General features: G+C 44.8%; 1 protein-coding gene across 3 annotated transcripts in view; it reads left to right on the top strand.

Moving 5' to 3' along the window:
* LOC147441827 (LMBR1-like membrane protein) overlaps positions 1–27,351 on the top strand; it is a 54,587-nt gene that overhangs the window by 17,025 nt on the left and 10,211 nt on the right. For 2 of the 3 annotated variants that reach the window (XM_086528222.1, XM_086528219.1), the window contains 2 exons: positions 2,543–2,623; positions 3,048–3,112. In XM_086528222.1, the coding sequence (XP_086384348.1) occupies positions 2,543–2,623; positions 3,048–3,112 (146 nt within the window). The remainder of the gene's footprint in view (positions 1–2,542; positions 2,624–3,047; positions 3,113–27,351) is intronic. The other variant, XM_086528221.1, reaches the window with a different exon arrangement.

The following is a 27,351-nucleotide window of genomic DNA, read 5'->3' as shown; positions in this document are numbered from 1 at the left end:
TTGCGAGGTTTGTCAAAGTGCTCTTATGTGCGTGGGAAATCACCTAGGGTATAGGGATTTTGTCTGTGAAGCCTCCTACTGCAGTTATGCTCCCGAAAAGTGGGCTAGAGTAGGTCAACTTCTGCCCAATTAAAGTGTGACAGCTCGTAGGAATTCACAGGTTTTCCTCCATTGTTTGACTGAATAAAGAAATACTGAAAGGGGCGCCAACCTTTGGGGCCAACGTGGTGTCACTGTCTACTTGGGAGCACTCTAGCTGCCAAGTCGTGGTTTTTGTGAAGTGTTGAGTTCGATCTCAAGTTTATTTGTGGAGTTCTGCTGTGTTGTGAAGTACAGGTAAAGTTAATCAAAGTAAAGATCGAGTGAAAGCCAAAGTCTACCGCGCTTTAGTGAGTCTACGGGCCGGTTACATTCCTTGGTAGGAGTAGCAGGCCATTAGAAAATGCTGAAGCATATCTATGTAATGAGTTAAATGCCCTTCCATCTCATAGAATATTGCTAAGTAGATTGCTTCTTCCTGTGTATCGCTGGATAACACAGCTCACATACTGACTGTTTGGTGTTACAACCTGATGCCCATGTTGACGCATAGCTCACAATAAATATTGCACAAGTATTTTAAATAATTCAGAATTGTAAGTAAACTCCTTTTAAATGTATGTGGGAGGATCTCCCGCACCCATGGACAAGCGCTAACGAACCACTGGACCGTCGCCACCATCCGAAAGCACTCCCTAGTTGGGGGGGGGGGTGTTTGAAGGTCATAGGCATGCAACTGTAAGGCTGTGCATGTGTCCCTTATCACCTGCCTCACACGCTTGGGGTGACCTTATGCATACCTGGCCTCACAGACTCTCCAAGTGTTCTACTTGTGGTGGTCATCGTCACAAACAAGGACTTGACCTCCATATATAAGTAGCTGGTGACATTGATTGCGTCATACCAGTGTCGGCTTGGACACATGACATTCATCCCATTTAGTATCCTAGACTAGGCCCTGTTTCTTAAGGTATGGACATAAGATAGTTCCCCCCCTCTAGGATCACTGGTATCTTCATCGATAAGGTATGGAAATTGAGTCTTCAAAGCTCTAATAGACTCTCAAGCAGTGAACCTTTTCACTTAAGTAAGAACTAGTTATAGACACAAGCAAACTGACGACGGTTGGGGAAAACGAGTCTTCAAAGCTTTGTATAGACTCTCAAGCAGTGAATATTTAGGGGGACCATTTCACCTAAGTAAGAACTAGTTATAGACACGAGCCAACTGACGACGGTTGGGTTGTTTTGTTCCAAAATTGCCTTAGGCTCTTGAGGAATGGGCTCTCAAGGAACGTACTTAGTTTGGATGTCTTTCCAACAGACTACAGTTCTCGGTGCAACAATTTTAGTTTCACTTGACGCTTGTATATTTAGATATACCATTGTCTAATATTAAGATTCTTCTAATATCTTCTCACATTTATCATTTGTTGTGCCTGACAGTGGACATTGGTTATCACCTATGAGGTGTTGAATCTGAAGATTGCTTCTGATCATGCCCAGCTTGTAGATGTCTTCCAACACGTTCACCTTATTCCATAATGTCTCATTTTGATGCCTAGTGACAATCTGGAAAGATTAAAAAAAAAAAGAGTACCACTGTCAAGGCCTTTGTATTAAGAAGAAGATTGTTGAGTTTTTGCAATCTTCATCTTGAACACTTCTTCACGTCATTCAAGGCCTTCGTTTGTGAAGGAGATATTTGATCTGTTGCAAGTAAGCATTTATTATCTTCTTGCCCATATTCATCTTGGACAATTTTTTGATTGTTGTCGACGTACACAAAGATAGCTTCTGGTCATGTCCAGACTCCATATTTCATAACAAGCTTGTAGATGTGGAAAGGTAATCACACAGAGTACTACTTTCATGTCATTCATGGCCTTTGTATTGTGAAGGGTTTTATTGAATTGTTGTAAGCATTCATGCTCTTCTAATCAATGTATCCAGCCCACCAGTGCCTACACTTTCTTTTGAAGCACGATTTCTGTTTGCCTGATGTGGTGAGCTAGGTCTTAGGCTCTGGAGGTGATGTTCTGAGCATGGGAGCTTGTAGCTACTCCGGCCTAGTGCCACTGCTCAAGGACCGGCATCCTATATCACGAGCCACACACGAGCAGGCACTGCTAAGGGTTTATGGCCAAAGTGGTGAATGAGCCAAGGGTCCTCTATTCATAAGATTCGGTAACACCCCTAACCTGAGGGCCTGGTTCACAGTTGCCAGACACAGCTTAGGCACCCATCCTGATGTATGGGGACATGACAATGTTCCTCCTTGAAGTCGAGTAGTGGTCCTAAAGGCTTGGTTCTCATTAGCCAAGCACAGCTAAGGAACCCATTGTGATGCATGTGGTAATAACAATTGTTGAGGAGTACTAGACCCAAAGTCACCCTCCTCTTGGTTCAAAGGCTATGTGCACTGGAGTGATTTTAACTGGCTCTCTATGCTTGTAATAATAGTTACTCTTAATGATATTTTGTATTTTCTGAATTGGTCACAGTGAGTACATTTTGCGTGTACGTGAAGCTTTGGAGCTGGAAGATACGGTAAAGAATTATGAAAATGGGAAGTCTCAAAATTGGTGAGTATATGCGTCCGCTAACTTTATGATTGGCTCTTACATCAAAGAGTAGAGAATCACTGCTGGCTTTATGGTTTTTGATAAATTTAGCACAAACTATGGGTTCCAATAGACTTGCACGTTTAATCTCTATACAAACTTGCAAATTTCTATATTACTCAGCAGTTCGGAATCATGCTGGAATGTGAGCAAAGGGTAGTCAAACGGGAAATACAATGCACCATGTATGATGTATTCATTTTTGAATGCTCAAAGATGACTGTCATAGTAAATGCTGCACGATGCTAACCTTCCTTCGTCGTGTTTGTCAATTAATCATAGAATAGTTAAGTCTGTCAATGTAAGCTCTTGATAATTTATTTTTGGCCTCTGCACGGAGATTGAAGATAATTGCAAGACAACACCATTTGCTTGATTGTTGCAGGAGATATGTATCTAGTATGCATCAAATGCGGTCTGGCCCTGTTTCTTTTTACCTAGAAATGGCAGGTAATGTCTTCTATGTCTGAAATTTGCGACATTTGCTTGCTGTTGTGCTGTAAGTCTTGGTTGAATCCTTGAAAATATTTGCAACCTTCATGGTCGAAAATGGTTGACGGTTGTCCAAAGGAGTGTCGCTTGTACCTTCTTTCTTCAAAATATGCTACTCTGCTGTCATCTGCCATTAATGTTGAAATCTTTTAAGTTTCAGTTGTAGTTTATAATTGCTTTTGCTCTTCGTTGGTCAAGGTGGGCTAAGTTTCCTCGGCATTGCTGTCACTTGTTAACAAATAGTTTGTGTTTTTAGGGACTTACTCCTTATTAACCTAAGAGCTAGTCTTGAGCCCTGATGACTTTTTTCTTAGTGAGGATCCTCTTAGCTCCTTTCCCAGCTATGCATATTCTCACAATAGCTGGTCTCTTGTCAATGTTCTTTGGAGAATTTGAGGTATCGTGTGTACAACACAAGCTTTTAGATATGAATCACACTTGCGCACGCACACGCTCGCACGAAAACGAAAGAACAAACAGAGAGACTCTTATGTTCTTGTAACACTATATGTTATTCGTGGAGAATCTTAAACTGAGGGAAAACCCACAATGCATGTGAGTGGGCCATAACTCAAACCTACATAGGGTGGAGATGCATGTAGCTAGAAACTAAAGGAAAAGAGAGATTTAATCCTTGGCGTTTAAAGAAATATATGATAGTTCCTAAGACTCCAAGTGCATTGTCCACAAGGTCCAATATCAAAGCCCCTAAAAAGGAAATGGAGGCATTTGGGTGGGTGAAGGATGTGAAATGATCCCAAATATCCAAGAGCAATTGCCAAAGTGGGTGTCACAAAAACGAAAGCGTGCACTTAAATACTTTTGTGATTAGTTTAATTAATTTCACGTATTGACACGGAGCAGAACTTAGAAATTAACGCAGAAAGAGAACACAACACTAGGGACTAGAAGATGGGTTGGTCCCTCCCCCTCCCCCCTTCCCCTTGAGGAGATTTTCTATTAGTCGTGAATTGTTACAAGCACTTAAACCGGTAAAGTTGCATAAAGATGCATGTATTCATGAGCCTATTTGGCCGAAATTTTTATTACCTGTAGCCGAGAACGGCTATTTCTGCTTCGCTATGGAATCTTCTGGTCGGAGGGATCCCTTCTGTTATTTGCTCGCCTAGGGGATGCCCAAGCGAGTGCTTGGGTGAAAGCTGCTTTTGAAATTCGGCGGAGAGCTAAAATTTATATTGCTCTTGTCTAAGTGCGGCTACTCCCCACAGGGACGCACACAAGCTCTTATGGCTGCCCTCTACCTTCTCCATGTGTTGCCATTGCATGGCCTTCACGGACGCCAGAACATGGAATCGTTGAGGGGAGAGAGAGAGGGCTGAACTGAGAGCTGAGAGAAAGGTGTGTGTGTGTGTGTGTGTGTGTGTGTGTGTGACTGTTGCAGAGGGGTCTCAGATGGTAGGGCTACCTGCTTATGAGGCCTAGCGTAGGATTTTTCCATGCTAGTTGGCGTTAGAGAGGTCTCAGAAACTTGCCAATGTTGGTCTTTCTAAAAACTCAAGCTAGTTACTGTTTTTTTAGCCTTGTTTTAATGTTTTAAGATTTTGACCGTGTTTAGATCGGGCCGGCCACCCATCTTTAAAGGTTTCAAACCTTGGATTAAAAAACGAGCATTAAAACTCCGGTTTCTGATCATTCTGGAGCATTATTATCTTGACCTATTTCATGTCTCTCTTGACTGAGTTTGTCGCCTCTCGCCGGGGTGTATTTTCACTGTGTCAAGCCGGTCAGTTTCTTGGGCGGCCACCACCAAATTATTAAATTGTAACTTTTTTGAGCGAACTGGGGACACCATCTTATTCATGTGCTTGCTCTGAACTGTTTTGCACTATGTCCGAATGTTGCTCTACTTATCATACTATCTGGACACGGATAAATTTTCAGATGGCACATTGCATCAAAAAATTTACTCGTTCTTAAAATCATTATGGTAGACATTCTCTGACATATTTATCTATGTCAGCTCGTAGTGTTGGCTAATAAAAATACTTTTTTTAAGGCCTGGACATTATGCCTTTGTGTCGCGCGTAAGGAGAAGCACGGGCTTCATCTGTCTCGAGGACGTGGCAACTGTTAACTATGTCACGAGGACGTGGCAACTGCTAACCTTAATTGTTGGTTTCTTTCCAATGATTTTTGTTTTATTTTTGAGACCCTCTTTTTGAAGTTGAAAATGGTTGGACATTGTATGGCCAATGTGAACGGTAGTCTATTCGAAGAATGAAAGAGGAGCATAGACGTCACTTGACCATTGTGTTCGAAGAGCTGCACAGTCACAGGCTACTTGTCAATCCTAAGAAAAGTGAATTCTTCCTGGAAGAGATCCACTTTTTTGGCTACATTGTTTCAAAGGATGGTGTCAGAATGGATCCCGCAAAGGTCGAAGCTATTAAGACATGGCCAGACTTGACGACTGTGTTCGATGTCAGAAGCTTCTTGGGATTGTGTTCCTACTATAGAAGGTTTATCAGGAATTTTGCAGAGATAGCATCACCTCTTCACACTTTGCAAAAGAAAGAGGTCACTTTCAGATGGACCCAAAAAGAGATTTCAGCTTTTAGTCTCTTAAAGGAAAAGTTGACTTCAGATCCAGTAATTGTTTTGCCAGATCTCAGGAAGTCATTTGTTGTCCAGTGTGACGCGTGTGGCAGTAGCATCGGAGTAGTGCTAATGCAAGATAGACGAGTAGTAGCTTATGAAAGCCAAATTTTGCAAGGGCCAGAGAGGACTATGCAAGTCTATGAGAAAGAGCTCTTGGCCGTGATTCATGCGCTTTCTAGCCGGAAGCACTACCTCTTAGGTGCCGATTTTGTTGTCCAAACAGACCATCAGACCTTACGATACTTCTTGACACAGTCAAAGTTATCCGAAAAGCATATACGATGGGCAAACATTCTTTCTATGTTCCACTTCCAAATTATGCATGTGGAAGGCAAGAAGAATGTTGTGGCTGATGCTTTATCAAGGAAGCCACAAATTTCAGCTGTGTCAATTCCTTATCATCATGAGCCGGATGACATGAAAAAACAGTATGCTACTGATGAAGATTTTGCAAGGATCTTTGAACAGTTACAAGAGGGGCAACATCATGAGCACTACCTCCTCGGAGATGATTTTATGATGATGCATGGCAGACTTCATGTCACTAGGCCATTGCGACATAAGGTCATGGAAGAGAGTCATGTCGCACTGTATGCAGGGCATCGTGGTATTGATGCGACAGTTAAAGCGGTAGAGACATTCTTCTATTGGCCTACCTTGAGGAGAGGTGGATGCCTTTGTGCGAGCATGCATGATTTTCCAAAAGGTCAAGTTTGATAGGCAAAAGGCACCAGGGTTGTTACAACCACTGCCGATTCCGGATAAGCCATGGGAAAGCATTGCTATGGACTTTATCTTTGATCTTCCAAGAACCCCAACAGGGAAATGATGGTATATGGACCATTATATGTAGGTTCAACAGGCAAGCCCATTTTATCCCTGTCAGGAAGAAGATAAAATCTGATCAAGTGGCACGCTTGTTGTAACAAACTTGGACACTTCAAGTCAAGATTCTACCGCGACACCGAAGGAATTTACTTCAAAACAGTTCAAAGTTCACAATTGATTCGACACGGCCCGGTGGGGAATGATGGTATATGGACCATTATCTGCAGGTTCAACAAGTAGGCCCATTTTATCTCGATCAGGAAGAAGATAAAATCTGATCAGATGGAAGGCTTGTTGTAACAAACTTGGAAACTAGTCAAGATTCTACCGCGACACGACAGGAATTTACTTCAAAACAGTTTTCTTGCGTAGAAATAAAGCAGGCCCTATTGCGTAGAAAAAGCTGCCAAAAATCCGTACGTTGTTGCCACGTCATCAGTCCCACAAAACGCGCTGCATTTTTCGGGAGGCCGTACGTTGCCTGCCACGCCAGCAATGCAAAAATTTTCTTGCTTTCCCGGGTGTGTGTGTGTGTACAGGGCAGCTACGTCACTAGTTTGTGACATACCCCCCTCTTGAAAGCATTGTAATCGCCCTCGATTACGCTTGCAAAACAGACAGAAGCCATAAACTGTCCTAGCAAACATTGACTGTTAGTACCGACGAACTAGGAACACACATCTAGCACATGTACCAATCGACAGTCACATCATACGACATCACAGGACATCACTTGATATCACGGGACATCACATGACAAATCACATTTAACATTCAGATCTCAGACCATGATTTATCGGCAACGCAATTAGCAATCGCATCTAGATCCACTTAGGACCTCATAGATGCCCGATTGACTAATCCCTATTGCAACCATGTCTATCGAGATCATTCAGACCAAAATGCTACAGTCATTTCGTCTATCAGTTCCTGCACTTAAACAAGTCAAGAACAAATCAGTATCATATTGTTGGGAATTCCTGTTCATAAAGTCATTACGGCAGAATACTGTCAGCTCACACTATCCGTGAAACTCAAAGAGACACCAGTGACTTTAGTATTGAAAATCGATGCAATATGTTGACGAAGGTGCGGAGCAACTCCCCTCTTGTGCATACCAGCTGCATTAGATTTCGCCCAAGCCGAGTTCGGGGTTCCATTTAGAATGGACTATGCTAATCCAAATGCTTCGAGGTAAAGATTTACAATCTGAGGAGTATCTGCTAGGTCCTCCTCCTCCATCCACTTCGCATTCAATGCCTGATAGTTCTTGAATTTAACCAAGAACCGCCTTATTGCTTTACCCTTAATCTTTCTGTCTTTATGTGCCAATATCTATTCGGGAACAAGGATCTCCTCGTTTTCTTCCACTTTAGGTTGCTCATCAGGCTCCCCATCTTTGGGCACATCGCCTTTAAAAGGCTTCAAGAGACTCACATGAAAAGCATTGTGAATCCTCCAAGTTTCGGGCAACTTCAGTCTAAAGGAGACATCATTTATCTTTTCGGAAATCTGGAAAGGTCCGTAATATCACATACTAAGCTTTGGAAAAAGCCTCTCCTTTCCCTTTTTCTTTCTCAGGCGTGCCTTCTCAATACGTAAGAGCACCCAATCGTTCTCCTTCAATTTCACATCGCGACGATGGCGATCTGCTGCCTTTTACTGTCTTTTGCAAAGCCTTGTGGACCTTGGCAAAAGTCGTGTCCAAGTCACGCATTTACTCATCGGCTTCAAAAATCTTATCTTTCGTGCTTAGGAAGGGTGGAACCTTTGTAGCACCTTCAATAATCTCAAATGGCGCCTTCCCCGTCGAAGAGTGTATTGTGTTATTGTAGGCAAATTCCACCAAAGGTAAATACTTTTCCCATTGAGTCTTCTGATCCGAGATGTAAGACTTCAATAAATCTAGTACCACGGAATTGGCAATCTCAGATTGCCCGTCAGTCTGCAGGTGGAACGATGACGAGAACTGCAACCGCGTGCCAATGTTCTCCCAAATAGCCTTCCAAAACATACTCGAGAATATGGGGTCTCTGTCTGAAACAATCGTCTCAGACATGTCATGTAATCTAAAGATCTGGGCCATAAACGATCGTGCCCACGTTGTGTTTTCGGGAGATCAAAAATGAAATCCATTGCAATACTTTTTCAGGGGCAGGTGGGTGTGCGTAAAGGCTGTAACAATCCCTATGCTTTATGCCTGTCAAAACTTGACCTTCTGGCATACCAAGCAACTGCGTACAAAATCGTCCACGTCCTTCTTGAGTCTCGGCCAAACAAAAGTATTTCTCTACCCCTTTCAAGGTGGTAACAATGCCGCGGTTACTCGTAAAAGGCGGACAATGGCATTCGGTTAGAACCTTTTCCCTCAACGGCTGTGTAACGCACAACATGGTTTTCCTCATCAAGTAGCCTTCCCGAATGGAATATCCCGCTACTATCTCCCCGTTCCATATCCGAGTGAAAATATCTACAAAATCTGTATTTGTGGCATACTGTTCGACCATATCCTAGAAGCTCCTATGATGTATCGCGGAAATAGCCAGAAGCAACGGCTTCCGAGACAAAGCATTTGCCACCAAGTTCTTCTGTCCGTGCACATGGACAATCTGAAAGTGAAACTGTGACAAGATGTTCGCCCACCGCATCTGCTTTTCTGATAGCTGCTTCTGTGACAAGAAGTAGTGTAAACTCTGATGGTCTGTGAAGACAGTAAAATCCGCTCCGAGTAGGTAATGTCGCCACTGAGTAAGAGCATGGATAACTGCCAAAAGCTCTCTCTCATAAATCTGTGCTGTTAATTCCGGCCTTGAGAACAATCGGCTCTCGTAGGCAATGACATGGCCTTCTTGCATTAAGACGCACCCAGAATACGACCACAAGTATCACAATATTCTTCAAACGACTTCTGCAAATCCAGCAGAGTCAAAACTGGTCCTGTAGTCAAATTCCGTTTCAATTTCTGAAAGGCAGTCACCTCTGTGGGTCCCCACGAGAAAAGAACTCCTTTCTATGTCAACAAATGCAAAGGGGTAAGCAACCTATGCAAACTTTCTGATGAACCGCCGATAGTAAGAATATAAGTCCAAGAAGCTTCCAACTTCATGGACATTCTTTAAATCGGGCCAATCACGGATAGTCTCTATCTTGGCCGGGTCCATCTGCACTCCTGATGCTGAGACAATGTGTCCCAAATAGTGTATCTCTAGGCTCGGCTCACACGGTAAGGTGGTCGGTTCGGTGGTGTATTTCCAGGTATCAGATCAATGGTACGATCCTCAGGACGAGTTGGTGGCAACTCGCCTGGCAGGCCCTCTGAAAAGCAATCGGCATGAGTGTGGAGAAAATCTTGGCGTTCTTTTTTCGAGGTCAAAACCTATTTGACCTTCAATCATCATTCAATACTTTCCAGAAGGTAAAGAAACTGAATTTTCATCAAGTACAATGTCTGTGCCCTTCATTTGTCAAAGTCGCTTTCTTGGCCAGATAGTCAATCACGGCGTTGTTCTTGTGGTACCAAGGGATTTCAAGTAGGACGTCACAACCTCCCAAGGGAATTACGTAGAAATCCTCGTGCCCTAAACACCCATGACATTGCAAACGAAGTTCGCCAATGATCGGTGTAATGGCAACATCCTGTCCGGATGCCGCTAGAACTACCTCCGTCTGTGGCCTCAGCCTGTCGGGCGTAATTCCAAATCGAGCTGCCAAAAGGAGTTGGCCTTGGCTCCTTCATCAAAAAAGAAAGAGGGCTTCCTGATCTCACTTTGCCCTAAAAGCGGCAAAGTTTTGTACTTTCATTCATTTGGTTCGGTTCAGGCTCCACGCAATGTGGTACCAATCTTGCTTTTATCTGCCTTTTCTGCCACGTTCCTCAGTTGCTTTCGAACTCTTTGACCTTTCTTCATCCTGTTCATTCGGTGCTTTTTTAGGGCACTTTACGGAGATGTGCCCAGTTTCCACGCATTCAAAACACTTCCCCTCTTTGATATAGCTGACCCTCTCTCGGAGAGTGAGCTGGGGTCGTGCATCCTTTTCTTTCTTTTCTGGGTTGCTCTTTTTCTTTCTACTATTATTCGAAGTCCGTTCGGTCCTTTGCGTCATGATTTCATTTGTGGGGTAGGTCAAACTGCTCTAGTGAATGACAAAACCCCGTTTTGCATGACTCATCAATTACTGAATGGAGTCTGACTTTTGCTGTAAGTAGTGATCTCGGATCTCTGTAGAAAGTCCCAAGGTAAACCGCTCAATCTGTCCTTTGAACAAGATCTTCTTAAATGAAGACGTTGGTAGAAAAGAGCTCCAGAATCTCTCGCAATATGCGTCCAATGAATCTCTCTTGGTCATCTGAAGATGGTTCCAAGCAGTTCGTATGTCACGTTCGTACTCTCGAGTCAACCAAGAAGAAATAAAAAGCCTTTTAAATTTCAGCCATTTAACTGGCGCTTTCTTGTTCAATAGAAGCGTGGACCACCAAGTTTGAGCATTTTCCTTGAAGTAAGAGGTAGCTCTGTGAATCTTGGAGTGCTCTGAGTAATGTCCTCCAGAGAAAGCTATGTCAAACTGCTGTATGAAGGCCAAAGCCTTCGAAGCATCTCGTAATCCAGAAAACGTGTCAAATTTAATTGACTGTCCACCTTCTTTAAACTCTCTGGCTTTCTTGCTTTTATCCTCCAGAAAGTCATACTGGTTGGCTTTATAGAAATTCTTCTTCTTTGCATAGAATCTGTGATCATTGGAGTCCGAACTGTCTGAAGAGGAGTCCTTTGTAGAACTGTAAGAAACTGGGCGAGATTTAGACTTCTATGCCTTTTTCTTGCCCTTTCCGAAGCTTTGCTTTTTGCTTCGCTTTTTCCCTTTTCTGTCTTCTTCGCTCGAGTCAGAAGAGCTGGAAGAACTATCAGAAGAAGAAGAACTACTCATTCAAATCTGACATTCTTTTTCTGCTTTCTTGCCAAGGCAAAAGCAGATTGACGACCCAAATAACCCGGGAAGTGAATTTCTTTCTTCTGCTTTTTGTTGTGCTTTTTAGTTTTGTTCCGTGTGTCAAAAAACTGAGAAATCCGTGCATCAACCACCTCTTCTAATTCTTGCTCAATAAACATCCTTGGAGTAGGAGGTTTCTTGAGTACTGGTTTGGGGGGTGGTTCTGTGGTTTGCTGCCACTCTGCATACACCTCGTCGAAGGAGGTCTGGGTCATACATTTTGCAAATTTCAGATCCTTCTCAAAATTTAACGTCATCTTTCCTGCATCGTCGATCAATCGTCGACGCTCCATCTCTTCAAGCTCTGCCAGAGTAGGCCGAGGCGGGCTATACTCGTGTGAATCTTCTTCGTGATCTCTTCCCGCATCTCCAGATGTAGAGGAAGTCGATTGAGCTCTGTTTGAATCCGTAAGTGCCGCGTAAAAAGGATCGGATTTCCCGGTAGAAGAGAACTCGTCCGCGCTCTGATACCACTATAACAAACTTGGACACCAAGTCAAGATTCTACCGCGAGACGTAGAATTTACTTCAAAACAGTTCACAGTTCACAATTGATTCGACACGGCCAGACGGAGTTCCGTGCCTAGAGACATTGGCCCCAAAGACTGGCCCCCCTTTCGGTATTTCTTTTTGTATTAATCTGCAACTCAAATTACAAGGGAGTGGGAGGCTCTCACTCTCAGACTGTGTCCATATGCTCTGAGAAGTGGGAAGCGTGACCACACTTATAAAGATTTTACAAGGGATGCCAAAACCAGAGCCCCAAAAGCTGTAAATCAAAAGCCTTCACAAAATAAAGCAATTTTTCCCACAAGCTCTCTTGCTTAGTAAAATAAAGCAGCTTAAAAAATTAAAGCTTTCTATCCTTCTTGCGTAGAAATAAAGCAGCTCCTATTGCATAGGAAAAGCTGCCAAAAATCCGTACATTGCTGCCACGCCATCAGTCCCGCAAAATGCGCCGCATTTTTCGGGAGGTCGTACGCTGCCTGCCACGTCAGCAATGCAGAATTTTCTTGCTTTCCCGTGTGTACAAGGCAGCCACGTCACCAGTTTGTGACACTTGTTCATGTACAATGTGTTTAAGTACCATGGTATGCCACAATCGCTTGTGAGTGATCGTGATTCTCGCATGACAAGTTTGTTCTGGAGAGGATTGTTTGAGAACATGGGCACTACGCTCAAGTTCTCGTCTTCGTTTCATCCACAAAGTGATGGACAGTCAGAAGAGGCTAATTCTACTGTCTTAGATCTGCTAAAATGCTGTGTCAGATGTCAGATAATAAGGGCAAGTGGGAACAGTATTTGCCTATGCTTGAGTATGCGTACAATAATACGGTGCATTTGTCAACTGGCAAGGCACCTTTTGAGATTGTTGGCGGCGGCAAAAAAGTTTCTCCTATTTTGCATACAAAGCACAAGATCTTTGAGGCAGATCGATATGTTGAAAACATGGATGAAATGTATAAGAAAATTAAAGTTGCCTTGGAGAAGACTCAGGCAAAGCAAAAAAAGGTCGTTGATCTTCACCGTAGTGAATTGTTGTTATCACCTGGTGATTGGGTTCTGTTAAGGTTCGAAAAGGAAAGGTTAAAGAAGATGAAGGGCAAGGAACGGCTGTTTTCTCAGCTCAGCATGAGTTACTATGGGCCTTTTCAAGTGCTTGACAAGATAAGCGATGTGGCTTACAGGCTGAAATTGCATGATGCGTGGAAGATTCATAATGCGTTTCGTGTGAGTCTTCTAAGACCCTTCGTGGGTGATGTGCCAGAAGATATGCTAGATGAGGATCAACCAGAAGTTGAGGAACTTGATGAAATCTTGGTACCTGAGCAAGTTTTGGCACATAAGGACAAAAAAGTTAAAGGACAGGTTGCAAGACGCTACTTGGTGAAGTTCAAGAACTATCCGCCTATGGATGCAAAGTGGATGGAAGAGCATGAACTGTCAGAGTCACCAAATGTATTGCAACTTTACCTGGAAGCCTATGGGTTACAACCTACTTATGCCCCAACCCAACGTGTGCAAAGGAGGGGTAGTGATAGGGCTAGCACATCAAATGTACATATATGAATTCAGTGTAATAGATGGAAATGACAAAAGTATGAAGGTCTCATTAAGTCATTTGTATCTATGTGTTCGGACCTTTCTTGCGGATACATGTGATGATAACAGAGTGCTAACAACAGAAGATCATCAGTGGCATGTATTTATGGTATGCAATCGAGGACGTTTGCGATTTCAAGAGGGGGGTATTTCACGAGCGAGGACGTGGCAACTGTTAACTATGTGAGAGGACGTGGCAACTGTGAACCTTAATTGTTGGTTTCTTTCCAATGATTTTTGTTTTATTTTTGAGACCCTCTTTTTGAAGTTGCAAATGGTCGGACATACGGTAGTTTCACCCGCGGACGGGAAGTTGGTCGGCACTAGAATTCGTTTAGTAAGAGGATGTCAGTTCAAGATCATGTAGGCCCCCCCGTCGCACTTAGCAAGTTGGTGGATACTAGAAAGTGAACTTAATAAAGGCATAAAGCCAAGGTGGGGTCACCAAAGGAAAGTACCCGACAGTTGGGCCACATTGCATTTTTGGATGCGGTCCCAATGGGGATAGATGGTCAGATGACCAATGGGAGTCCAACGGAAGCATCCCCCAAAATTTAGGGAACTGCTATTTTGGGCCATGAAATCTGTTCGCGCCATTATCTCTGGAATGACAAGGGGAACATTTTAGAACTCTACTGCAAAGTCAACTGGGCAACCAAGCCGGAGATTTTAAAGCAGCAAGCATGAAACGGGAAATGGCTTGTAAATGTGCCAAGTGGCACTCTATGGTGGACTTTCCTCATGCAAGAGAAGGTAGCGCTCGATTTCTGGGCTTCATTTGCAGCCTGCCACAGGTTAAGAGCTATTGATTGCAAGCTTTCCCTCTCATGTACAGTGTGGCGCAAGAAGTCATGTCCTGCACACCTCACACTGCTCTCTCTCTTCCCTACATGCAATAATGTGATGCCCCACAAGAGGGCTTTTCGTTTGACTCATGTACACTTGTGTGGTTACATGCGTTTTTAGTGAGGGAAGAGCCTCTCTGAGCAGGAACAGGAGTAGCTAACTGCTACTCCAAAAGCAGGCACCGGTGAGGGTGATAACCTCACCGTACAGGTGCAATTTCAGCGCTGGCTATGGGCTGAATTTTGACTGTTTTTCAGCCATATGGACGGCAGAACCATTGGGAAAAGTGCCCCACTGATAGAGGACAGTTCGGGGACTGTTTAGGGCTGAAAACAGGGCAAAAACCAGTAAATACATGAGCTGAATTTATTGTTTTTGGGTAGAAATCAGAGGGTTTATGCCAATGGAAGTGAGTTCAAGGGGAATTGGATTCAGGCAAGTTTTGGGGCTGTTATGTTAACGAAATTTTGCTAGAACAAGTGGTATCTAGCTGGATACAGGCAAAGAATTCCCAGGACTCTCCTTTGTAATTACCCTCTTGAAGAATAAAGAAATACCGAAAGGGGGCCAATTTCTACAGGTTGTCGGCGTCTGCTCGGAGCATTCTAGCTCTTGAGCCGTGTGTGTGCTTAAGTGCTAATTCCCGTCGGAGGTTATCTTTGTAAAGTGCTCTGTGTGTGTCTCTCAAGTAAAGAATTTCGGGTGAAAGCCAAAGCCTACTGCTCCGCGGGCCTGTTTCAAGGTTCCATTGCCAGGACATCAATCACTTTTTCCTCAAGAAGTGAGCTTCGGTTGTTTTGGGTAAAGACATAGACTACAGGAACGCGTGATTACACTATGGCCGACAAAGGGAAAGGCATTATGGAAGAGGGTTCCTCTTCGAAGGACAGACAGGAAATTCCTATGGTGTTCGAGATTGGCGAGAGCTCACGGCCACGTCAGTCTGTACCTCCTGTTGATGTGAATGTCCCTTCAGTACAGGGCTTTATGATTGGGCAACTTGAGGATGATGCGTTCAGGACTCAGTTAGTTGCCGCGGTGAACGTGTTTTCGCAACTGGCGCAGAACCCAAGGTTTATGGAGTTCTTGCAAGCGTCACCAGTGCCACAACAAAATAGGCAACCTACACTGCGAACAGAGCTTGTTGAGGCTCAAGCCCAAGTACTTCATGCGTCTCAGTAGGATATCGTATGTTGCGGAGTCAGGGGCTCCAAAACAGGTTCCTCCCGTCCTTGAACAGGTGGTTAGGACACCTATTCCATAGGCTATGCCAGTTCAGCCCGCCACCTTTCAGAGCCTGCATGTTGTCTTGAATGGACAGGGAACTGGTTAACAGGCAATGCATCCAGTTTTTCCACCACCCACGGTACATCCTGGGTATTTTGGGGGTGGATCTGTGTTCCAAAGTATGGCTGGTTATGCGCCTGGAAGTCAGCTGTACATGCCAGGAACAGTGTTTGGGGGTATGCAAGGCATGATGCCAAACCATGTATGGTACCATCGGCCTGCAACAAGGTTTTCAGAGCAATCAGGGCCAGTTTGGGGTGCCACAGGCTCATTTTGGCATGGCTGATTTTTCTGAACAGCAGCCAAATATCGCACCTCTGACGCAGAATGTTAATGGCCAAGATGTGCCAATGTGCCTTCTACAGTGTCCATGTTGCAGACAATTCCTTATGACAATTTGGGGGCATTGGAAAAGCCGAAAGCTTACAAAGAAGGCGGTGCAGCGGTAAAGTTTAGCACTTTCAGTGGCTTCGAGGATAAAGCAAAGGCTCTCACTTATAGCTTATGCAGGAGGGAATTTTACAGTGGCCTCTAAGGTCAGGAAAGCTGTCACTTTCTTGAAGGACAATGCGCTTACACGGTGGACGACATTGTTAATGCAAGGACATGCACCCGCCACTTGGGTCTACTTCAAATGTTTGCATCTACTTGGCTGTCAAATGAATTTGAAGCCGACGTCATGACAGATTGGCACCAGCTTACTTCGGCTACATGCAAGAGCTTGCTGGAGTACAATCAGAGGTTTTGTAAAGCGTTACTCTCAGTGACCTCCTATAGATTTGTGCCATTGACAGAGCAAATATAGAAGTATTGTTGTAAGCTGCCTAAAGGGCTTCGGTACTACTGTACGAAGAACAGAGTGGCTACCCTCACCAAACTCATGGAGTTGCTAACACTGGTCTTGCATTGTTGAAAGGAGACGACAGTGGGTTTCCGAGCAACGAGAAAGGAGGCCAGCAAAAGAAAAATTCAGCGAAGAAGCCCTTTGTGAAAACGGCTCCTGAAGCGTCACAGGGGTCAGAAAAGGCCACCAAAGACAAGGATTCAGCTAGGACTTCTGGAGGCTGGCAAAGAAACAGAAAAGGAAGCCTTTTGTGCGTAAGTCGCTTGAGAAAAAGAAGGCCCTAATGGTTGAAACCAAATGCTTTATATGCGAGTAGCTTGGTCACTTTGCTACCAATTGTCCACAAAGGAAAAGACCAGCTGACTCAGATGATAAAGAGGACTAGAAAGGCAAGAGGCCTAAACCCACGACAGGTTTGGTGCCAGATATGGTGGGTGACAGGCCCGGTACAGATGCTAGCGAGTTATGCAGGGCATGGGGTAAAGTTAGAGATCAGACGTCACTCATCTTCTTTGATCCAAGTACGAAAGCAAACTTTTTCTCACTTGAGCTAGCTATGAAGCTGGGCATCGGAGCTGAAGAGATGGGGTACACGGCAGAGGCAAGCAAGAGTTTAGTACCTTTCATGCAAAGCAGAAGCTCTCTCTACTGAGACAGATACTCCCACACGAAAGCGGCCTTTAATCAGCCCGAAGGCCGAGAAAAGAAGCCACAAGGAGCTAAGAAGAGTAAATTCCTCACTCCCTCTCAGTTAAAGGCCTACACAGGAGAGAACAAATGTTTCTATTGTGGTGAGAAAGGCCATAGAAAACCAGATTGCCTACAACTTAAGAAAGGCTCTCGTCCTCTTGCATCAAATTCAGTCTCTAACAAACAAGCTAACACCAGGATGGAGAAAGAAAAAAGACAGTTATTCAAGGGGTGGGGCAGTTTTGATACAAGCTCGTCAGATAACTTCATCTCGCTGGACACCTCAGAATCTCTTGGTCTCACTCCCAAGAGGTTGAGAACTCCAATTAGTTCTAGTTCAGCCGTAGAGGGGTCGACCACAAACTCTATTCCAGTGCAAGGGCATTTGAATCTGAAGATCGGAAGTACTCGGATTGAGAGTCTTTTCTAGTTACTCCAATACAAGGATGTGATCAAGAATAGATTTCCGATTCCTTGAATCAATAATATCTTAGACAAGCTACAAGTGGCAAGAATTTTCAGCCATATAGATCTCAAGAGCGGCTACTATCAGATTCATATTGCTCTAGAAGACATACATAAGACCATAGTTACCCGGAACGCGGAACGGGGGAACGGCGACGGGTCCGGAATGGGAACGGCGTGGAACGGGAGGTATAAAAAACACCCAAATAGTGCATTTTTTAGCTCCTTGTGTTTAAATACAAGGAGTATTAGAGTCCTTTGACTCTAATACTCACAAAAAACTCGTTTTGAAGACCATTCAACCTTACTATGACTAGAGAGAGAGAGAGAGAGAGAGAGAGAGAGAGAGAGAGAGAGAGAGAGAGAGAGAGAGAGAGAGAGAGAGCTTGAAGGCTTGAAGCCTTGAGCCTTGAGAGAGTGAGTCTTGAGAGGGAGAGATCTTGAGAGTGTGAGAGGGAGAGAGCTTGAGCCTTGAGGATTACCTTGTGGAGAGAAAGGGGGAGGGGGGTGCATTTTATGAGTCCTTGAGGCCTTGCACACTTCAAAAAGAAGCCCAAACATTTACTTCAATTTTTTTAATTTTTGCCAAATTTGTTTGTAGCCATTGGCCGTTCCGGGGCATTCCGGAACAGTCGTTCCGGTTTGCACTGGCCACCCGGAACGTCTAGACGTTCCGGGCTAGACGTTCCGGGAAGGGAACTGTCCCTCGGAACGCCGGAACGGGGGCTAAGGGACGTTCCCCGGTAACTCTGCATAAGAGTCCATTCCGTACAACCACGGATTGTACGAGTTTTTTGTAATGCCTTTCAACCTTACTAACACTCCAACAACTTTCAATCGAATGATGGATCGAGTCTTTCGTCCTCATTGACAATTCACAGGAATCTTCTTTGACGACATTTTGGTCTTCTCTCACACAGAGGAAGAGCATAAACGGCACGGCACTTACAAACTGTGTTCGAAGAATTACAGCAACATAAACTTCAAGTTAATATTAAGAAGAGTGATTTTTTTTTTAACAGAGATTCACTATCTGAGACACAGTCTCCCACAATCAAGTACACGCAGGGACCCAGCAAAAGGTCAACCTATTTCAGATTGTTTCGGTTCATGATGTCCGAAGTTTCCTTGAACTATGTTCCTACTAGCCGTTTTGCACATGTTGTTGCACCTTTCCACGATCTTACAAAGGAAAATATATCCTTTGTATGGGGGGCTTAACAGAAGAAGGCTTTTGAAAAGCTTAAGTACCTTCTCACCCATGAACCAATCCTCGTTGTGCTTGATCTCTGAAAACCATTTGAAGTACATTGTGATGCTTCGGGTGATTGCATTGGCTCAGTCTCAATCAAGAAGGCCACGCAAATAGCTTATGAAAGTAGACGACTTTGTGATGCGGAGCTTCATGCTTCCATCTATGAGAAGGAACTTATGGCACTTATTCATGCTCTCTCAACTTGGAAGCACTACCTTCTTGGAGCAGATTTTACAATCAAGACGGATCATCAAAGTCTTCGATACTTTCTCTCCCAACGTAAGTTGTCTGAGAAACATATGAGATGGGCCAATTTCCTATCCATGTTTCACTTCCAAATACTGCACACTTCAAATGTAGTTGCAGATGCTGTTTCTCCACGGCCCCAAGTAAATGCTATAACGAGCATACATCATCAAGAGTTAGAATCTCTATCCGAGATGTACCTTGATGACTCCGACTTCGGTGAAATTTGGCAATAGCTACAAACTGGTATTGAAATCTTTCCGTACTCTATTAAAGATGGATATCTTTATTTTCATCACGCTCTTTGTGTGGCACGACCACTTAGAACAAAGGTGATAGATGATGAAACCGGCCCATGTGGCGGTAGGCTTTGGCTTTCACCCGAAATTCTTTACTTTAGACACACACATAGATTGAGTAATACCAAGTCTCCGGCTGTCAAGTCTAAATTCTTTCTGTGCTTGTCTGAAGCGTTCTTATGTTTTTCTTCAGAACGCAAAATCGCTCTCTAGACTTGCCCATAGATAGTGTCCAAATCTTGGAAAGAATCTCAAAAGAAGCTTTGCTTGTAAAAGAATGTATGGTATTGTTATACACGTACTCGTCAAGAAGCAAATACTTTCCCAGTCAGACCATTTGTCCAACACATGGGATTTCAACATATCCAACAGTGTAGTGTCGGCAATCTCACTTTGCCCATCGGTTTGGGGATGATATGCAGACAAAAAGCTCAACTTTGTACCAAGGTTATCAAACAAGGCATGCCAGAAGTTTCTTGTCATGCAAGGATCTTGATCAGTCACAATAAACTTGGACATCCCATGATGATGCTTGAAAATCTGTGCTAGAAAGTTCCTACCCATATTATGTGCGCTTTGATCTTTTTCTTGATTGGAATAGAGTGAGCTTGTTTATTGAATCTGTCTACAATGGTCCAGATTGCATCATTTTCAGTTTGAGTCTTAGGGAGATCCATACTATCCAGATTGCATTATTTCCAGTCCGAGTCTTAGGGAGATCCATAATATCCAGATCATCATTTTCAATCTCAGTCTTAGGAAGATCCATAATATCTCCCAAGGCTTATCAGACACTGGCAAAGGTTGGAGTAACCCAGGCGTTTTGTGCTGATCGTACTTCATTTTTCGGTAAACTAAGCATTTCTTGACATACTGATCGATGTTTGCGTTTAGGCTTGGCCAAAAGAAATACCGTTCCAAGGCTAAGGTCGTAGGTAAAATAACCCGGTGACCAACATAAGGCGAAGCATCTATTTCATCCATGATTTTCTTTCTCAATGGTGCCGCTTGGTGGTGGTAGAGATAACCATCCCAAATAGAATAGGGATACTCATTCTCACCGTTCTGTAGCTTTTTGGAAATAGAGGTGAAGTCAAGGTTGTCTGGATACATGTCGTGATTCCAGTTCTTGGTGATATACAAAAGTGATTGCATTCACTCTCGAGTGTCTAGACAGTGCGTCTATAGCCACATTTTTACTTCCAGTCGTATGGAGGATCTAGAAATGAAACATGGACAAGAAGTTTGCCCATCTCATCGGTTTCTTAGACAATTTCCATTGTGCAAGGAAATATCTGATGATCTGTCTTGATCAAAAAAATTTCTCCTAGAGATAATGCTTTCAGGTAGATAAGGCATGAATCACAATCATAAGTTCCTTCTTGTAGATCGAGGCATGCAATTGTGAATCCTTAAGCCTCTACTCTGAGAAGCCATTGCATGGGCTTCTTGGTTAAGCACTGCTTCGATGCAATCACCTGAACCATCGCATTGTACCTCAAAGGGTTTCCTCAAATGTGGTACTATCAAAATAGGACCATGGCCCAAGAGGTATTTAAGCATATTAAAGAAAGCCTTTTGTCTCATTTCCCACTTGAAGGGGATCTTCTTTGTTAGATCATGGAGTACATTAGCAAAGCCCAAGATGAATCTCTGATAATACGAACATAATCTCAGACAAACTACGTATATCATGTACAATAGTGGGAGCTAGCCAATCTTGAACTTGGATTGTCACAAATCAGCCCTAAAAGTGGGGCCAAGGGATTGGACAATTGAAAAGCCAAAGGACGGACAAATGAAAAGCCAAAGGTCGGACAATGGAAAAGCCAAAGGTGAGACAAGTGAAAAGCCAAAGGTCGGATAAATTGTCCTTTTAAGTGCAGTTCATATCTCTCAAGTTATTCATGTGATTTATAGTCTTCATGATTGACTCGCCCTTTAAATTTACATCAAGGATGATTTCTCTACCCTTAGCATTCTTCAACGTTAATTTTCTCGCCTGATACTCTACCACGACATTGTGCTTGTGGTGCCAAGGCATCCCTAAAAGCACGTCATGCCTCTCAAGAGGCATGATATGGAAGTCCTCTTGCCCTACGTGCCCTTGGCAATGTAACCAAATTTTACTAATAATAGGTGTAATTCCGATGTCATGCAATTTAAGTTGAGTCGCCATATTCGGTGAGATGAAGTTGGCCTTGGCTCTGCTGTCGAAAAAGATTGGGTCTTCCTGAGCTCAATATTCTCATCCCCATGCTCAAAGGTCGTTCCGATGAAATCAAGAACAAGCCCTGCCTTGGTCTTTCCGTTCTTTGCTTGTTCTCTGGTTTATCCTCACCTTTTCTGTCACGGGGACGGTGCCAATGGAAAAGAACAGATTGAACAACTTTGGAGATGCACGACATGAGATGGGAGTGGTGGGGTTCCACCCGGAGAGAGCATTGGCCCCAAACCTTGGCGTTCCTTTTGATATTTCTTTATATTGCTTGAACTCAGTCATCGCCGGCACTCCATCCTTTGCACCTTCACACTGAAGCGTGCGAGAGAATGAGCCCTTGGCTTATATTTAAAGGCCCTTGGCCTCTCAAAAGAAGTTACATGAAAAGCTATCAACTCAAAAGCATCTGGTCCAAAATCACTAGTGCCAAAATCTGCCAGTGCCTTTTACGGAAATCTGTACACCTGCCACGTCAGCAGCGCAAATTGCGGAAGTCTGTATAGTCTGCCACTTGGCATTGCAACGCAAAACGTAGGTGTCTTTATAGCTCCCACGTCATCAGGCTCCATGCAAATCTTTGTGTGCGTGTGTGTGTGTGGCTCCGTCTTTATTCAATCTCTTTAGGTCAATCGGACGGGGTCCCATAAGTTGGTGGGAACTCCTCTTAAAAAATAGGCCTCTCGACAAGAGTTTGCAAGGTGGTATAACTTCTTGTGCCGCTTCTACTTCTTCTGCTACTTCTAGGGTTTAGGCCCCTCGGCCAGGATTTACCGGTTGGCTCCGTTCTTCAGTGGCTTGACATGTGAGCAGTTTGTGACATTTTCTTTCGTTGGACACTTTGCTAGAATATGCCCAACTTCTCTACAATTGCCTTGCTCTTGTAGTATTCTGCACGTTGCTCTATTGTGAGTTTAGGCTGTGTGGTTTTCGTCTTCTGCTTCTTGTCTTTCTTGCTTACCAGAGTCTTTCTTCGATGCTTGGACGCTAGCTCGCCTGTAGTATATGTCAAGGAGCCAGAAAACGTGGAAAAACTATCCATTGCACGCTCTAGAAGCTCGTGGATTTTTGTTTTAAGGAGTATCCTCGGATCTCTTTGGGTAATCCATAGCAATACCACTCTATCTTCTTTTTTTTTCTCCCGAGAAAGAGATCCTTCTATTGGTTAATGAAACTGTCGATAGGGCTACAACCACCTCTACTAGAGAGGGCTACAACAATCATAAGGGGAGACTCTCCCAATGAAAAAACAACATATGTACAATGAGGCTAAATCAGGAGATGGGAGGAGTGAAAAGCCACACAGGTGGACGGTAGTGCCATTTGAGCACACCCTAGACCATGGTGAAGAAAGGCCCAGGGCGCCAGAGTCGAAGGAACGCCTCTCTACGCTTTCGCATGCGGTCGGAGCTGTCTTGAGTCTCTCGAACTGTCCCCTGAGAGTATGGATCAGCTCTAGCCAAAAGTCTCGAATAGTCTCCGATGGTGGCACAAGGTGAGCCTCAAAGATGCGGAAGCAGCGGGCCCGCCAGATGAACCAAAGTGTCGAGCCACAGACGAGCTCCCAACACACCTCTCTCACTGCACCACTCCTGTGGAGTAAGCTGTAGCAGGCTGGAGTGTAGGTCGACCTCCCTGTGTCACTATCATCCTGCTGGTGGAGGATAGCTCAAACTGTAATGCAGGGCCCGTGAGAGTGGACCAAGAGGGCCCGTGAGAGTGGACCAAGCAGTTGCCCCCCAAGTGTACTGCTGTGCCTTGGAAAGAGCTGGCATTAGTCGAAGGACTTGAAGCCAAAAATGCTGTTCCATAGGGCAATCACAAAGGCAATGATGTTGACTCTCCAAAGGATGGTCACAAGCTGCACATGCTACCGAGAGGCCACTGTGTACAACCCAGCTTCCTACTGTTGTAGCTCTATGTGCAACCAGCCACTGGAACAACGTGACTCGCTGCGGCTGTCTGGCGTCCCACAACCTCGCCCAAAAAGCTGACAAGAACTCAGTTGTGAGACCCTCCTCCTGCCAATGAGGTGCTGTAGCAGGACGAGCCTCTCTCAGTGCTGCAAGTATGTGACGTCCCAGTCGAACAGTCTACTGAAAGAAAGGGATACCTGGATGGTCGACTGAGGAGAAAGGGTCCCTCCAAAACTACTCTCCAAGATCCCACTGCACTCGTGCTAGTGGAGAGCTCTCCCAAGCCCACAACCTCTTGTGGCCGTTCTCAAAAGCTGCTAATTCAGGATCTATGACACAAGTCCTCCCACAGATGCCCACAATTCGGATCCTCTGAAAACAACACTCTGCAACTTGTTGGGCCTCTATCGAGACTCTGTGTAATCGACCCTTGCCCTGTAGCTCAAAAAACATGGAGGGTACAGTCTTTGAGCAAGCCCGAACTGCGATGAGGACCTCCAATCGTGTGGAGGCACCCATCCCTCTGGGCGCTACTGACTCGAGAGGTGTAAGCCACTCAGTTCGTATTGCCTCTATGATGTCTTGACACATGCTCTGCACCCCTTTCATGCCCTGTAGCTGGATGCTTTGAAGCTCCTCTGACAAACCTGAGAAGTGTAGCCAGTGACCTAGAGAGTGTGCTGGACCCTCTGCCATGGGACCCCAAGAAACATGAGGCCTACTACCAACCAAGTGGCCTCTCTGAGTGCTGACCATGGGGTTTCCAAACAAGGGGCTGTCTCAGGCGCTCCTCGCAAGTAGGTTGGTGTTGCTCCAGGCCTCTCCGCAGCTGCTCCCAGGAGTGAAGCAGGCTCACAACAAAATGGTCCTCTAGTCTCCTGCTCAGGCCAACTCTGCGCATCTCTGTGAAAATCAATCTGGTGGAAGGTCTCCAAGGGCCTCCAGCCTGAGGCACTGTAGCTCCAAGCCGCTGAAGCAAAACCTCCTTCGAGGGTTCCTCCCTTGGAAACAGTCCTTTGACAACAAACTTCCCAAGAAGGCTCTGCTCTGCTGTGCTGGGTCTATGATCCCCCCCCCGAGAACAAGGTAGAGTCGTGTGCACCGTGACATGGCCACCTCCAATCCGATCAGAGAGGTCCTCCAACATGTTGAAGCCCCCCCCAATACACCATTGCTTTGCATGCGGCAAAGACTTCACAACCTGAGACCAGAACGCTGCTCGTGCACTTGCCACATTAGGCGCATAAATGTTCAGGAAATCCATGAGGCAACCCTGAACCCTGAGCTCTGCCTGATACAATAATATCTTTGCCCACAATAGCCTGTTGCAAAGAATACACAATAGTCATACCTCCCCTCCCTGGATGCCTCCAGGTCCAAATGCAGCTGACCAAAACGTCTCATAGTGACCACGCAAAATCTGACCACACCATCTAATGTGGCTCTCACACAGATGATTCTCCTGTAGCATAAGAATATCAATCTCACCACCCACAAGGCATCGCTAAAGCTCCTGACGCAGTTGACCCCTCTGACGCTGAAACTGGGGCCCTCCTAATCCCTGCACATTCCATGAGATGATCGTCATGGAGTCGGTGAGAGAAAACAGATGCTGCAACAGCTACTAACCTCGCTATCTTTGAGGCCGGTTTGGATGGGGAGTAATCCGCATCCGAACGACCTCTAGACAAGCGCGTATGGAGTGATTGTCCCACCCAGGCCCAAGCCGAGCATGCAGTTGTCACAAACGGGAGCGCATAACAAAATACAATCGGATAAATAGAATTTATCACTTTTACTGAAGCCAAAGGATATAGAGAGAAATAGATAGAGAGAGAGAGATAGAGAGTGAGAAGATCGACACAATACTGGGGACCAGAAGATGGGCTGGTCCCCCCCCCCCCCCCCCCCCCTGTAATAGTATCTTTATTACTTAGGAGAAGTCTATACAAGCACTTGAACCGAACGTATTACCACGTTCGTTCTAGAATAAGACTTGATGGTTCCCGGAAGCCTCGGCTTCCGATTCCAAGGGCAAAACCCTATTCCAAGGAACTTCCGTTCCTTATTCCAAATCCTTGAGAACCAAGGTTCTCGCCTCTGGATCTCACCTTCCAGACTCAGGACATGACATCCCTGCAACTCTCTTTTCCAACTCTGTTTCCAGAGTCCTCTTCCTGCAGAACAACTCTGCTTTCCCGGACACGAAGTCCTTACTTGGGAATCCCAACTTTTCACAACTTAAGAGACTACCTCTCTCCGATCCGTGGATCTACTTCCCAAACTCGGGTACGAAACCCTTGGGCTGATCTGGCTCTAGTTCCTCAGAGCGCTTTTCTCCTGCAGAGGCTCATGCCTTCCTATGCTCCTACTCCCTCACGAAGAGGAAGTACACCTGCAATCGAATTCTCAGAGATCATAACATGAAAATCGTTACCTTCAAAGTCTCGACGCTCGAAACGCAACTCGGTTCTCGAAAAGCAATTCCCCGGAAGAGATCTCTACATAGAAAATCCTCTCTTCCAATCCTACACACAAAAGAGGTGTGTTCTCGGGTTCCTTCTCGTAAATCAGCCCCGTCTATGACGTTTATAGGCTGAAAACAGAGAAAAACAGCAGCTTGTCGCGATGGAAACACGCTCCGTAGACACTTCTTTGCGAGGGAACTCACGCACTGGGTCTTGGCGACATCGGGTATACTTGGGACAGTCATGGGCATCACCGGCAAACCTCTAAGAGGACTCTGGAAACAGAGTTGGAAAAGAGAGTTGCAGGGATGTCACGCCTTGAGTTTGGAAGGTGAGATCTAGAGGCGAGAACCTTGGTTCTAAAGGATTTGGAATAAGGAACGGAAGTTCCTTGGAATAGGGTTTTGCCCTAGGAATCGGAAGCCGAGGCTTCCGGGAACCATCGAGTCTTATTCTAGAACAAACGTGGTAATACGTTCGGTTCAAGTGCTTGTATAGACTTCTCCTCAGTAATAAAAATACTATTTAGGGGGGGGGGGGGGGGACCAGCCCATCTTCTGGTTCCGAGTACTGTGTCGATCTTCTCACTCTCTATCTATTTCTCTCTATATCCTTTGGCTTCAGTAATAAGTGATAAATTCTATTTATCCGAATGTATTTGACAGTGGTATCAGAGCATGGTCTCCTCTCTTTCTCTATAAAGGAGGACGACTCTGGGGAGATATGGGAAGAAGCCATGACAAGCCAAGAGAGAAGTAAAGCAGGCGGAACCGTAAGTCCTGCAAGGAAAAGCTCGCAGAGTTGGAAAAAAAAATTTCTTTCTGCAAGAAGTCGACACAAGACTTGGGATTCTCTGAGAAGGTGACCAGAGCATGATGCTCAAGAACCTAGAGAATCCAAGGAGCGGAATGCTCAAGATACTTCAGAACTGATAAAATATCTATGAACATCAATCCAAAACCATAGCCAGGAAATATTTCGGGAAGGATATGAAGGTCTTTAGACCTCAGAACACTCCGGTCAAGTTTGATACTTTTGACGGAAGAGAATATGTCCCAAAAGCTACACCTTTCATTCGACAGTTTGAAGTTGCCTTTGCAAACGGTAATTTCTGAAAAGTGTTGAAG

This window comes from Adiantum capillus-veneris, chromosome 14 (genome assembly GCF_014529385.1).
Source record: "Adiantum capillus-veneris isolate H3 chromosome 14, ASM1452938v2, whole genome shotgun sequence".
Taxonomy (NCBI): domain Eukaryota; kingdom Viridiplantae; phylum Streptophyta; class Polypodiopsida; order Polypodiales; family Pteridaceae; genus Adiantum; species Adiantum capillus-veneris.
This window is presented reverse-complemented; position numbering and strand designations above follow the sequence as displayed.